At 45.5% G+C, this 14,146-nt stretch overlaps 1 protein-coding gene across 3 annotated transcripts in view; it reads left to right on the forward strand.

Moving 5' to 3' along the window:
* The window catches only part of Stk38 (serine/threonine kinase 38), a 33,986-nt gene that overhangs the window by 16,995 nt on the left and 2,845 nt on the right, over window positions 1-14,146 (forward strand). For 2 of the 3 annotated variants that reach the window (XM_057751390.1, XM_057751391.1), the window contains exons 6-13: window positions 3,968-4,091; window positions 6,385-6,539; window positions 7,165-7,267; window positions 7,973-8,034; window positions 10,136-10,253; window positions 11,940-12,063; window positions 12,230-12,325; window positions 13,803-13,897. In XM_057751390.1, coding sequence (XP_057607373.1) covers window positions 3,968-4,091; window positions 6,385-6,539; window positions 7,165-7,267; window positions 7,973-8,034; window positions 10,136-10,253; window positions 11,940-12,063; window positions 12,230-12,325; window positions 13,803-13,897 — 877 coding nt within the window. The remainder of the gene's footprint in view (window positions 1-3,967; window positions 4,092-6,384; window positions 6,540-7,164; window positions 7,268-7,972; window positions 8,035-10,135; window positions 10,254-11,939; window positions 12,064-12,229; window positions 12,326-13,802; window positions 13,898-14,146) is intronic. The other variant, XM_057751392.1, reaches the window with a different exon arrangement.

Raw genomic sequence — 14,146 nt, forward strand, 5'->3', positions numbered from 1 at the left:
CACAGAGAAACCCTGTCTCAAAAAAACCAAAAACCAAAAACAAAAAAAAAAAAAAAAAAAAGTAAGAATGTAGACCTTATGTGGATCTGGTTTAGTTTTGCTGGTTGCCTAGAAACGAGTAGCAGTGGGTGATGCTGTTGAATTCCAGTATAAGGTCAGAGATCTTGTGCCAGGCAGAGCCCTCTGTTTGGAGCCCAACAGCAAGGACAGAGACTGTAACATGAGAGGAGTATAGTTATAGAGTCATTTCTGCCTACATTCAAGTGCCACCTCAAAATTGAGTAGTTTTGGGGGTTGGAGAGGTGACTCAGTGGTTAAAAGCAGTGACTCCTCTTTCAGAGGATCTGGATTCAATTCCTAGCATCCTCATGGTTGTTCACAGGCTAAGTCTAGTCCCAGGGAATCTGACACCCTCTACTGGCCGCTTGGGGCACTGCATGCACATTATACTCAGACTAAATGTGTAGACATGACAACCATATACATGATTATTTAGTCCTTTTCTTTAAAAAGGATTTATTTATATATTTATTTACTTACGTATTTATTTATGCACCATTCTACCTGCATGCGAGAAGAGGGCGCCAGATCTCATTACAGATGGTCGTGAGCCACCATGTGGGTGCTGGGAACTGAACTCAGGACCTCTACAAGAGCAGCCAGTGCTCTTATCCTCTGAGCCATCTCTCCAGCCCCTTTTATTTTTGTTTCCATGTTGTACTCAGAAGCCTTAGAATCTTGATTCCGGTTGAAAGCAGGTGTTAGCAGCTCTTTAGGTATTACTGCAGTCTGAGCAAACACCAACTTAATGCAGAGCACTGTGTTGCTCTGCTTGTTACCCAGGGGACAGTGCGCTATAGCTGTGCCGCACTCACAGGAGCACCAGTTAATCTCATGAAGGACACAGTGTCTGTGTCGGCTACTCAGGATAGTTGGAGATCACGAGCACGTTCTCCAGTATGCATTTCCTGTCATTTTAACCAACACCCAGAACCGGTGTCAGCTCGTCAGCAGTCACAAGAGTTACAAAGTGGGGCTGGTGAGAGTCTCGGAGCCGTCAGGTGCTGCCAGTGAGCCTGATGGCCTGCGCTTACGACTGGGACCCACAGAGTGCGAGGGGAGAAGCAGCTCCTGGAGCTGTCCTCTGACCTCCATTCAGACATGTGGACACACGTGCATACAAAAGAAAACACTTCAAAAGTTAGGAAAAAGGAGCATGCTGGCACACGCCTTTACTTTCAGCTTTGAGGAGGCAGAGGCAGGAGGATCTCTATGAGTTCAAGGCCAGCCTGGTCTGGTCTACATAATGGGTTCTAGGACAGCTGGGACTATGCAGAGAGACTTTGTCTTGAGAAAGGAAAAGGCCCATCATGACAGGAAGCTCCACGTAGCAGGTGATGTACACAGAAGTTATAAGCTCTTTTCTTAATACTATTTCTTCACGGTTAATAGCTATGATTTTCTAAATGAAAGTAAATATCAATTAGAATTAGAATTTTTAAATACTGCATTAACATAGGCATTAAATGGAACACTAAATTATTCAGGTCACCTTAGTTGGTGGACTCAGTTCTGCCCTCTGATCTCAGTACATGGCCAGCTAAGTCCTGAGAGAGCGTTGGGTGCTTACGCTAGGTGAGTGAGAAGTGGGCCAGCACAGCTCCGCCCTGTTCTTGAGTAGAGACTGAGAATCTGAGTTGTCGTGTTGTTGGTGCTGTTTACATTTCCGAACTGAGCAGGGTTTATAGCTGTCTTTGAAGAGCTCAGGTTGTTACTCTGCCCACAAAGGGGATGCCTCTGGTACCTGGAAACACGTAAAAGACAAGACATGAGCATCAGCTGGTGCCAGGTGGCTCTCTTTCAGTGTGGACAGTGCGATGGCACTGCTGTAAGAACAAGGCTGGCTGGTGTGCCCGCTTCCTCAGTGCCTTGAGTGTACGGGCAGGAAGAGAGCCTTCTGCTGTGAGGTGCACCTCTGGCTCTGTGTCCGCTGACTCCACTTATAGATCTCAAGGCTTCTGGCTGCTACGTCAGCCTCAGGAGAGAAGGCTAAGGTGGACTCCCAGTGCTTAGCTTTCCTCTCGACAAACAGGAATGTTACAGTCACCATTCTGTCCTCCAAGATGAGTGACAAGTGGTAATACTAGTGCCTTCTTTTTCCCTTGGGTCTTTGTAGTAGGTGGGGGCCCAGGAGAGCAGAGGTCACAGTCTCCTGGCCTCTGCAGCTGCAGGTCAGCAAGCAGCAGTAAATTTTCACAAGCTTTTTCTGTTCAAGGAAAAGCAAGGTAGATGTTGGACTGGTTCCGTGGTTTCATAGCACTGTTCTTATCCCATGGACCATAGTAACCGTTAACAAAAACCTAGGAGTTTTCATATTGAAGCTACTAAAGAGTTCCCCAAGGAACCATGTTAATGGAGACTGAAAACTCATATGTAAATTATTATGCCCTCAATCCCGCAGGGCTTGGGCTGAATAGGCAGGTTAGTTAGATCTACGTCAGGAGATAGGGTGTGTCACCAGTGAGTCCTGGAAGAGCATGTGGTCTACTGAAGACATCCCAACAAAAGAAGCAGTGGTAGACGCTGATTAGGTAGAGCCACGAAGTGTCAGTTCACGACTCTTCATATAACCGTGACCTCGGAACCTACTGTCAAAACTTAAGATCAAACTTTTATTACAAGCTTGAACTGACTGTGACGAACTTAGACTTGAGTCGACCCATCTTCCGATCTTGTGACACTTAAAGGAAGGAGTAGTGTGATTTGAGAATATGCAGTAATGCTTTTGTTTACCATTACACATTTGAAATAATGTGAATTTGATATAGTCATCATTTTTGAGACAGAATTTCATGTAGCTATGACTGGCCTCAAATTTGCTATGTAGTGGAGGATGATCACCTTGAACTCCTGATCCTCCTGCCTCTCTCTCAAGTGCTAGATTTGAAGGTATGCATCCCCCAACCCCCAGCTTCACATGGGCTGGGGATCAAACCCAGGGCTTCATGCATGCTATACAAGCTGTTTACCAACTGAGCCATACCCCTTCTCATAAAGTATTACATTTAACAAAGTGATTTTACCATTTCCCCTAAACTGCCTGTAGCTTGGTCTCTTTTTAGCTAGATTTTGCAGCAAATGTAGAAAACTAGAAATGCCATGATTTTTGAATCTGTAACCCAATTAAAACTTTCTATTTTTTTCATATTTCAGTGTAGTTTACATCAGTGGACTAAGTGCTATGGCGTCATAGCATCCTAGAATTGTCTTCCGGAGCTCTGCTACTTTGAGGTCACGGGGGGGCGTGTAGCTCAGTACTTCAGGAGCACGAGCACTGTGTAGAGGGCTTCTGTAGCTTGAGCAAGGCCCTGGGTCCATCTCAGGCAAAATGAAACCAGAACCAGACAAAACAGCCTCAGACAAAATAACTTCTCCTGGATAGTTCAGACTGAGGTGGGGCTGTTTATGCTATGGAATTTTTAGAACTGTGGGTTGGGGACGCTGGTAGAGTGCTTGCTTATCCCTGGTAGAGTGTTCTCACTACACAAACCGTGTACTGCCTATAATCTTCAGTTGTCAAGATGGAGGTGAGAGGGTCTGAGTCCATGGGAAACCTTGGCTACATAGTGAGTTCAAAGGCAGATAGATATTTTTTATCTGCCTTAAAAAAATAAGATTAGGACAAATATATAAAAGAATGGTAATTTTAATTAATCATAGGTTTACTACTACGGTTGCTGTTGCATTGAAGCCATTCGTTCATTTTGTCAGGTTTAAAGCCTTTCTTACCAGGTTTCTATTACTGGATTCCTTCAAGTCAAATGTTAGTTTCACGTCGGTCAGTTTGTGATAGCAGGACTTTTGCTCGTCACAAGTAAATACTCAGAACAGTATTTAAATTGTTTATACAGATATACAGTTTACAGCAGAGCAAGGCTTGTCATTAATCAAATGCGTATACCTCCAGGTTGGCCACATTCGTGCGGAGCGTGACATTCTAGTGGAGGCAGACAGTTTGTGGGTTGTGAAAATGTTCTATAGTTTTCAGGATAAGCTAAACCTCTACCTAATCATGGAGTTCCTGCCTGGAGGTAATTACTTCACGATGAAGCTCGATTCCCCTTTGTTCTGTGGTTTTCTCTCATCAACAATTAACTCTCCCTTCTACCTGTATTTCTCACAGAGTTGCTTTCTGGGTCTGCTCTAGGTCTGGAAAGGAGGTCAGTGCCCGCCCTGGTCAGTGCCTCTCTGAGGTCTTAGCCTGTCATCCACTCCCCATGTCAGATGGACAGGCCTTCCTGTCATTTTCCTCTAAACAGGTGGAGACAGAGTGGGGAGCTCTGCCTGCTTCCCCCTTAGGCATTGTTGCCCAGCTGATTGCACTGAAGCCATAGAATTGTTTGCTTCAACCTTTTGGTTTCTTTCTCAGTGATTTATTAGTAAAGAGTGATTTTTTTCTTCACCTAGATTAATATCTAGAGACCACTTCTCTTTCTGAGATGTCAGGCTTAGACAGCTACAAAGTAACGCGGAGCAGAGTGTCCCGTCTCTTTGGGGACAGTTTCTCCTGGTGAACCAGTGAATTCTGAACAAACAGAAGACAAATTTTCTCTCTTTTTACATTTATTTGTTTGTTTGTTTTTACATCCCAACCTCCTCTCCTCCCAGTTCCCATATCTCTCTTTGTTTTTTAACAAAGCAGATGTAATTTATTAGGACATACTATATTGATTTTGTGACACTCCTTCATTTATTCCCAGGGTCACCAATAATTTTTACAATAGATGCTGGGCCGTGGTGGCAGGTGTTTATTCGCGTCCCCCCCCCCCACGCCTTTTTGCCTTAAGCAAACATATATAAATAGTATATATATACTAATTATATATATTGAATAGTAAGAAACAGCCTGGCCAGTAGCTCCTCACCACGTGTCTTTCTAGCCCTTACTACACCTCTTCCTCAGCTTTTGTCCCGTGGACCCTACCTTTGTACTTGGTGATGCTGGCCAGCACAGCTGTAGACCAGCCGGCCTGAGCTTTCCCACCACGTGGGCAAACGGCACACAAGTGAGGCCATCAGCCACTCTCCTTGGTCGTGAGTGACAGCTGCATAGTGACCTTAGAGTTGGCTTCACCCACTGTCCCTGGTCTCTGGGTATTACCAGGAATGCTGAGGACTCACGATTTTCAAGTCTTGGGTTTTTATTTAATTAATCAATTTTTGTCCAAGGGAAAATTCTTGCCGAGAATACAAAAAAAAAAGTTATTAATGAAGGCAGCATGAGACTCTTAAGGTCAGAGGTCTCTCTTGTCCTTGTTTCCTACTGTAAGTAGCTTTACATGAGATAAAAACCGAACCTTCCTGTTTTTCTTAGCTTTTTATCTACTTTACATATTTTATGTGCTTTTAAGTTTAATTGCTGAATTTTTAGGATATGAATTTTTTTTCTTGCTTTATGATGATGGTATTAAGCTTGAAATTCTCACCTTGCAGGAAACTAAGGAGTTTATCATTAGATTAAAATTTCTAACGGATAGTGGTGTCCATTTAAATACCTCTGATAAGATGTTAGGTGAAGGCCCTGGTGGTCTTGAGAATTGTCGATATGCTCGCCTGTCAGGGACTTAGAGCCCAGTGCAGAGCCGGCTCAGTGTCTGTTGACTGATGCTTGACTACCCACAGGCCACTTTCCTGTTAGTTTGCCTCGCTGTGTTTTTAGTCCCCTAAATATCTACGTTTTATTTGGCATTTCATTCCAATGACAGCAACTCAACCTGTGTGGAATTGACATCTGCTCTAGATACAGACAGCTTTACAGATACTGGAGCAAACATAAAAAAGTAAAGTAGTCCCAGCACTCAAGAGGCAGAGACAAAGAGATCTCTGTGAGTTCAAGGCCAGCCTGGTCTACATAGTAAGTTCCAGGACAGCTAAGGCTACACAGAGAAACCCTGTCTCAATAAAATAAAAAACATACAAAAAAGAAAATGTAAAGTAGGTTTTCCCCCAGTCCAAAATACTGTTGTAAGTAATACACTGTAATCGTGGGAGAATTCTCAGTTCCCTGAAGAGGACAATTAAATTATAGTGTAGTAGTCGTCATTACCTGGCGCAGGTGCAAGATGTGCTTTTCTCTGACTGATTTTACCCTTTAAGTATAGAAACCTCTTGCTGTTTTCTCCCGTGTCAGCACTATGGGTCAGCCTCTGGGACACAGCATAGTTGGGTTTAGTTGGCTTGTATCTGAAATCTGGTTCTTACTCACTGTGTGTGTGTGTGCGCGTGTGTGCGTGCGTGTGTGTGTGTACTGTGCACGCATGCACTTGTGTGTGTGTACATGCATTGTGTGTGTATGCTGGTGGCTTTGTATCTTTCTGCTTCCAGGGGACATGATGACCTTATTGATGAAAAAAGATACTCTGACAGAAGAGGAGACTCAGTTTTACATAGCAGAAACAGTGTTAGCCATAGACTCCATTCACCAGCTGGGCTTCATCCATAGAGACATCAAACCAGACAACCTTCTCTTGGACAGCAAGGTATGTGAGGGGCACCCTGACCAGTGTGTCCGCTGAGCTAGGCAGCCCTGTAACATTCAGTGATGATATGGGAACTGTGATCCACCGCGTATGTTCTTTTTACAGGTAACTTTGCCTTCACAGCATCACATCTTGTCTCTCAGCTATGATTTTGTAATTTAATTGAATGTTCATCTCTATTTTTTTTTAAGATTTATTTATTATGTATACAATGTTCTGCATGTGTGCCTGCATGCCAGAAGAGGGCACCAGATCTCATTACAGTGGTTGCAAACCACCTACCTGTGTTCTTGCTGGGAATTGAACTCAGGACCTCTGGAAGAGCAGCAAGTGCTCTTTACCTCTGAGCCATCTCTACATCTTTTTTTTTTTGGATTTTGAGATGGAGTTTCTCTGTATAGCCCTGGCCATACTGGAACTTGCTCTGTAGACCAGGCTGGCCTCAAACTTAAAGCTCACCTGCCTCCCAAATGTTGGGATTAAAGGTGTGCGCTACCACACCGAGCTGGAGTGGTTTTTTGTTATATGTAGTATGATGGATGGGGAGCGCTGTGTTACTAGGGAGGTGATGCTTGCTGAAGCACATGAGTGCTCGTCCATCCGTCGTTGTCTTTTCCTCCCTCAGGGCCATGTGAAACTTTCTGATTTTGGCCTTTGCACAGGCCTGAAAAAAGCGCACAGGACAGAATTTTATAGGAACCTGAACCACAGCCTCCCCAGTGATTTCAGTAAGTGTCACAGTGACGTTAGTTGCCCTGTTCCTTAACCCAGTGTGTAAGGGTAAATTCCCTGGGAACTGAATTGTGCAGGAATGCCACAAGCCAGGTCTGAATGAGTGTGAAAACTGAACATAAAAAGTGAGGAGGGAGATGAGAAGAACCTGAGTGCATTCCGTGCACGTGGGAGGGGGTGATCACAGAACAGTGACTAGAAAGCATGTGGTTGCAGCCCGCTAGTAGACTGCTTGTCTAGCATGTAGAAGGCTCTGCATGCCTTCAGCAGTACCACAACCAAAACCCCAAAAAGCACATATATGTACAGTTGATACACATTAGAGCTTCTTTCTCCTCAGTTCTGATAAGGTCTGTCTGTCCTCTCTGGCTACGTGAGCCCCATGAAACTGTTGACAGCTCCCACTGAGACTCTTGGAGTGGCTGTGTCTAGAGCTTCATATTGGGGTGATAGAAATGGATGAAAAACGAGTCACCAGAGCTGATTTGCTTTTGTTTGTTTGCTTATTTTATTTTGTTGCTTTAAGGAAGGAGTCTCTATCCCCGACTAGCCCGGGGCTCACAGAGATCTGCCTTCCTCTGCTCTGTCTGGCTTCACCCAGAGAGCTTAGTGGGTGTATGGTGTGATTAGTACCAGATCCCTGAAAGTACTAAATATTCCCATCTGAAATTTTGATTAGGACTCGATTTCTCTACTTTTAGCTTTCCAGAACATGAATTCCAAAAGGAAAGCAGAGACCTGGAAAAGAAACAGACGCCAGCTAGTAAGTAATATCAGAGGCTACTGAACAGTCTGAGTAAGTTTTAAAATGAATACAAATGGGCTGGGGATGGAGCTCAGTAATAGAGTGCTTGCCTGGCACGCACAAGGCCCTGGCCCTGTCCCCAGTACCAGCCATCACCAGCAACAACAACAAAACAGACACCCAGGAAAGCACACATATGCCCAGGTGGTGAGCATTTGAGCATCTCCCTTGTGTTGAGTGCTTCAGCAGCAGCGCTGTCCCTGGGCTGATAGCCCCAAGTACCCAAGTAGTTCTCTGAGGGAGGGTAGGTAACTTAGACAACAGCTGGTGAGTTTTTGGGAGGTGACTTCATGCTGGCCTTCCAGTGGGTGATAATACTTTTCCTCCTGTCCTCCTTTCTAAGGTATAAAGGGTTTAATTAGCCAGGCGGTGGTCAGTGGTCGTGCACACTTTTAATCCCAGCACTTGGGAGGCAGAAGCAGGCGGATAACTGTGAGTTCGAGGCCAATCTGGTCTACAAGAGCTAGTTCCAGGACAGGCTCCAAAACTACAGAGAAACCCTGTCTCAGAAAACCAATTAAACTGGGGATCTCAGGGTGAGACTAAGTGTAAATGTCTGCTTTGAGTATTTAAGGAATTTAAAAATTTCATAAGTGTTTGACTGTACCCACAATTAAAATTGTACCCCAGTAGGGTTGAGAGATGGCTCAGTGGTTAAGAGTACTGGCTGCTCTTCCAGAGGTCCTGAGTTCAGTTTCCAGTACCCACATGACTGCTCACCACCATCTATAATGATCTGATGCTGTCTTCTGCTGTGCAGACATACATACAGACAAAGCCCTAAATAGTTTTTAAAGAAACACAAATGGTCAATAACTATTTTTAAACACGGCCAGCTGGGCTTGCTAGTGCACACCTTTAATCACAGCCCTTGGGAGACAGAGAAAGAAAATCTTTGAGTTCAAGGCCATCCTGCTCTACGTCAGGAGTCCCCGGCCAGCCAAAGCTGTATAGTGAGACCTGTCACAAAAACAAGCCCCAAAACAAATGTCCAGTCTATCTCCCCATCAGGGAAATGCACATTTAAACTACTTTGGTATACCTCAGCCCAATCAGAATGGCGACCATCAGCAGATCTGACAGGGAATGTAGAGAAGAGGGGCCTGTCCTCATTGTTACTGTTGCGCAAATCTTTTAGCTGCTGAGCCATCCCCAGCCCAAATAGGACAGATTATTAAGGCTATCAACATCCACTACAGGCCAGCAGATGAGAGTGGAGCTCATTTTTATTTCAGAGGCTGCCTTACACATGACAGACCCCAAATGGAAGGCTTTGGCTGCACATCCTCCTAGGTTTTGTAGCCTAGTGTATATGGGAGTCAAGTACTGGCATTGGGGACTGTTCTTGCTCATCCCAGAGAGAGCCTGCATTGTAGGAGACAATCTGTAAGCTTCTGGTCACTAATGGGGCTTCCCTTTGTGGCTCTCAGGTTACTTAGTATGATTTGGAGCAGACATTTCATCTCCAAACTGGGCTGTCCCTTCACGGGTTCTCCGACCTGAGTAATGAGTTTGGATCAGGTTTTATCTGCATCATTGAGCTGGCTCATTCTTTCTTTTTTTTTTTTTTTTTTTAAATATTTATTATGTATACAATATTCTGTCTGCGTGTATGCCTGAAGGCCAGAAGAGGGCACCAGACCTCATTACAGATGGTTGTAAGCCACCATGTGGTTGCTGGGAATTGAACTCAGGACCTTTGGAAGAGCAGGAAATGCTCTTAACCTCTGAGCCATCTCTCCAGCCCCTGGCTCATTCTTTCTTGCATACATCTCGGCAGAATTAGGAAGGCTCATTCAGGTACAGAGCCTGGTTCTTAGTGGGTGTTTATGGTATGGGCAGTGGGTGTGCTTAGGAGGGGTCTTTTGCCTTATTAACAAAGCTTATTGTTCATTTTGGACAGTGATGTAGCAAATGAGTTTGTAGTAGACAGGGGCTGTCCTACTTATGTAGTTTGGGTGCCCCTCGTGTGGCTTGAGGCCTGTGGTCTCTGGAATAGCATTCTTAGCTTAGGCACTCACTCCTGGCCTGGCCTCTCTAATGTGTGTGTGTGTTTCAGGCCTTCTCTACAGTGGGCACTCCTGATTACATTGCTCCTGAGGTATTCATGCAGACCGGGTACAACAAGCTCTGCGATTGGTGGTCACTCGGGGTGATCATGTATGAGATGCTCATCGGTAAGTTGCATGCAGGAGGGCTTTTCTGTGCACCAGGAAAGACTCCACTGCTGTTACTGTCTCACTTGGGGGAACGAGGTGCTGATGTTTCCTTGATAGACAACTCTGTCAAGTGAGCCCTGTTGAATTACGGGTTCCCTGACCTCTTGTGCTGCCTGTGCTGGTCATTTATTTAAATTTCTTCTGTTGCTTCATTCTCTCCATCTGGCCCCTTGGGCACTCTCACTTATCAAGCACCTATTGTGTACAAAGAGCTTAACTAAAGCTGTGTCTCTCCCTTGGTTTGTGAATTGTGGATTGCTTCCTCTCTCGAGGCTTTTTTGCAGCATGGAACCTTTCTTTCTCCTTGTCTTTGGATGGTGTGTCTCTTTATTTAGGGAGCACATCTACAGCATGGCCATATTGCCATGGAGCACTAGATGAGACTGGATACCAGGGTGGGTTTGGAATCACTTTATCTTGGGGAACATTGGATATGGATGTACTCCTTGTGGTGGACAGGCTAGCAATACAGGCTAGCAGCAATAGGAAGTGCAATGTTTGTCCTTTTTGTTTTGTTTTTTCAAAACAGGGTTTCTCTATGTAGCTTTGGAGCGTCTCCTGGAACTCTCTTTGTGTTGTGATATTAGCGGCGGGCTACGTCCCGCCACCCAGCTAGCTTTTCCCGAAATAATTACACGGAAACTGTATTGTTTTAAACACTGCTTGGCCCATTAGTTTTAACCTCTTATTGGCTAGCTCTTACATATTGATCTAACCCATTTCTAATATTCTGTGTAGCGCCACGAGCTGGTGGCTTACCAGGGAGGATCTTATCCTGCGTCCTGCGTCTGTGTCGGGCGGGAGAATCATGGTGACTCATTGACTCGGCTTCTTTCTCCCAGCATTCTGTTGTTTACTCCACCCACCTAAGGGTTGGCCTATCAAATGGGCCTAGGCAGTTTTTTTATTAATTAACCAATGAAAGCAACAGATAGATACAAGACCCACCTCCATCGTTTTTGTAGACCAGGCTGGCCTTAAACGCACAGAGCTCCACCTGCCTCTGCCTCCCAAGTGCTGGGATTAAAGGTGTGTACCACCACTGCCCAGAGTGTTTGTCCTCTTGGACTTCCAGAAAACAACAAATAGGCCAATGGTGGTCTCTTTAAAACCCATGCTTTCCCCTTAGCTTGCTGACACTGTACCCTTATGAGGAGCTCCCTAGAGAGGGCCTTTTGTGGTGTTCATCCTGTTACTTCTTCTGGCATGCTAATCCCACACTGCAACTCTGCCTGTCATTTCTTTTCTCACCTTCAACTATTAGCTGGCTTTCTAGTGTTATCAGAGGTATAACTCCTCACCTCGAGTTGGCAAAAAAATGAAAAATGCGTGTAGATAGCCGGGCAGTGGTGGCACACGCCTTTAATCCCAGCACTCGGGAGGCAGAGGCAGGTGGAGCTCTGTGAGTTTGAGGCCAGCCTGGTTTACAGAGTGAGTTCCAGGACAGACAGGGCTACACAGAGAAACCCTGTCCAAAAAAAACAAAACAAGGGGTTTTTGACATTTCCTGGGGAGAATGAAAATTGGCGAGTGGTGGAGGAACAAGCATGCAGAGGTGGTAAGTTGATGTGGAACCGTGCTGAGAACTAATTGCCTCAGAGTCCGGGTTCTGAGCTGGAAAGCTCACACTTCTGCTTGTTACAGGCTACCCACCTTTCTGCTCCGAGACCCCACAAGAGACTTATAAGAAGGTGATGAATTGGAAGGAAACTTTGACCTTTCCCCCAGAAGTTCCCGTCTCCGAGAAAGCCAAGGGCCTGATTCTGAGGTAGTAGAGCATCTCATCTCCCACGCTCAGCCCTGTGACAGGAATGAGTCCTGGGTGCTCCTGCTTCCTCCCTCTAGGGATGGGGCTGGGGAAGAGCAAGCAGGAGCCTGGCTATTTATGTCTCTGAAGAAACTGTTGGAGTGTGCTGAAAAGCCCATTTTTCCAGGTTCTGCTGTGAATGGGAACATAGAATCGGAGCTTCTGGAGTTGAGGAAATAAAAAGTAATCCTTTTTTTGAAGGCGTTGACTGGGAACATATCAGGTATACACCATATTACAGTTTGCAGTTCATATAACTTCTTATTGGAGGGAAGGATATACATCCTCCCATGGTGTGTGAGTAAAGTTCAAAGGACAGCTCTGTGGAGTTTGTTCTTCCCTTTACCTTTGGCATGGACTCTGGGATCAAATCAGGTCACCAGGCTTGTGGAGCAAGCACCTTTACTCATGAGCCATCTCCCTGGCCACAGACTGGGTCCCCTGCAGCCCAGCGTGACCTCCTAGGAGGTATGTAGCAGGTGATCATGAACTAGATTCTCCTGTCTCTTCCTCCAAGTGCTTGGGGATGATGTGCCACCACCCGTGGATTGTGATTTCCTTAGTTCTAGTTTGGGAGGATCATCACTGACTTTCATTTGTGGTGAAAATTGGGAGTCACAGTGCAGTAGACGCAGCAGTGACTGTCAGTGAGGGCAGGGGTGTCTGGGAAGCTGCTGTCTGTGCTCACAGCTAACCTCTGGCTGTTTCTGGGAGCTAGAAGACCATGAGTAGAAGGCAGAAGGGGTGCAGTCCACAGGGCAGGAGCAGGGAGGTGTAGCCTGGGCAGCTAGACTACCTGCTGAAAGCGTCTGCTCTTGTTAGCGCTCAAGGATTACTAAGCAGAAAGTGTCTTCCCATTTTATATAATTGTGTTCTGATTTCCATCCTTGAATTTTGTTTTTTGAGACAGGACTTCTGTGTAACAGCTCTGGTTGTCCTGGAATTCCCTTTGTGGACCAGGCTGGACTCATGAAGCTAGCCTGGGACTCACAGTCTGCTTTCCTTGGCTCTGTGGCCAGCCTCATGATGATTTTTATCTTTCCCGTGGAATCAGGGTAGAGTCCAATTCAGGCTGCTTTCTTAGAGGCTTTTTCCTTCTAGGAGTCCTCCACTAGGGGACAGGGCGTTAACGGCTCCGTTCTTCTGTCTTTCTGATGGAATGTGTTTTTTTTTTTTTTTTTCATTTGTTTGGTTTTGTTGTTTTCTGAGACAGCATCTCAACCAGGTGGTGGTGGTGGCACATACCTTTAATTAAATCTAGCACTTGGGAGACAGGGGCAGGCAAATCTTTGTGAGTTCAAGGACAGCCTGGTCTACAGAGTGAGTTCCCAGGAAAGCCAGGGCTACACAGGGAAATCCTGTCTCAAAAAACCAACCAAACAAAACAACAAAAAAGAGAGAGTCTCTGTATAACCCTGAGTGTCCTGAAATTAGGCACACCAGGCTGACCTTGAACTCAGAAGAGATTCGCCTCCCAGGTGCTGGGATTAAAGGCATGTGTTATCGGGCCCAGCTGAATTACCAGTTTTTAATAATTTTGCTTGAATGCCATCAGTTGGCTTATTTAGCATTCAGAGAAAAAAAAGCTGCCTACCAGTGAAAATAGTCCTCACATACCGGACAGGGGTCCTCTCAGAAGGACGTGGTCAGCATCCTCCATGTTAATACTGACTGGTGACTTATTTGTCTGTTCTTGGCAGGGAGAGACCAGCTGCCATCTCTATCGAAATCAAGAGCATCGATGACACCTCGAACTTTGATGAATTTCCAGACTCTGATATTCTTAAACCCACAGGTAATCCCCAGGCTGTCGTCCCCCTCCCTGCGGTTGGGGTGGAGGAACTTCTGATCCTGTGGGAGTATTTATCCGTGCTGTCAGGCAGCGGTGTGAGTTCAAATCCTTGTTCAGACTTGGAGCTGGCTAAACAGCTGCAAAACTGCTCCTTTGCTACTCATAGGTTAAAGGTTAGGTAAACAGAAATGACAGGAGCAAGAAAATAAGACTTAAATAGGAAGTTCAGAGAACACAGGTGAGCAAAATAGA

The sequence above is a fragment of the Chionomys nivalis genome, chromosome 19 (genome assembly GCF_950005125.1).
Source record: "Chionomys nivalis chromosome 19, mChiNiv1.1, whole genome shotgun sequence".
In the NCBI taxonomy this organism is placed as follows: Eukaryota; Metazoa; Chordata; class Mammalia; order Rodentia; family Cricetidae; genus Chionomys; species Chionomys nivalis.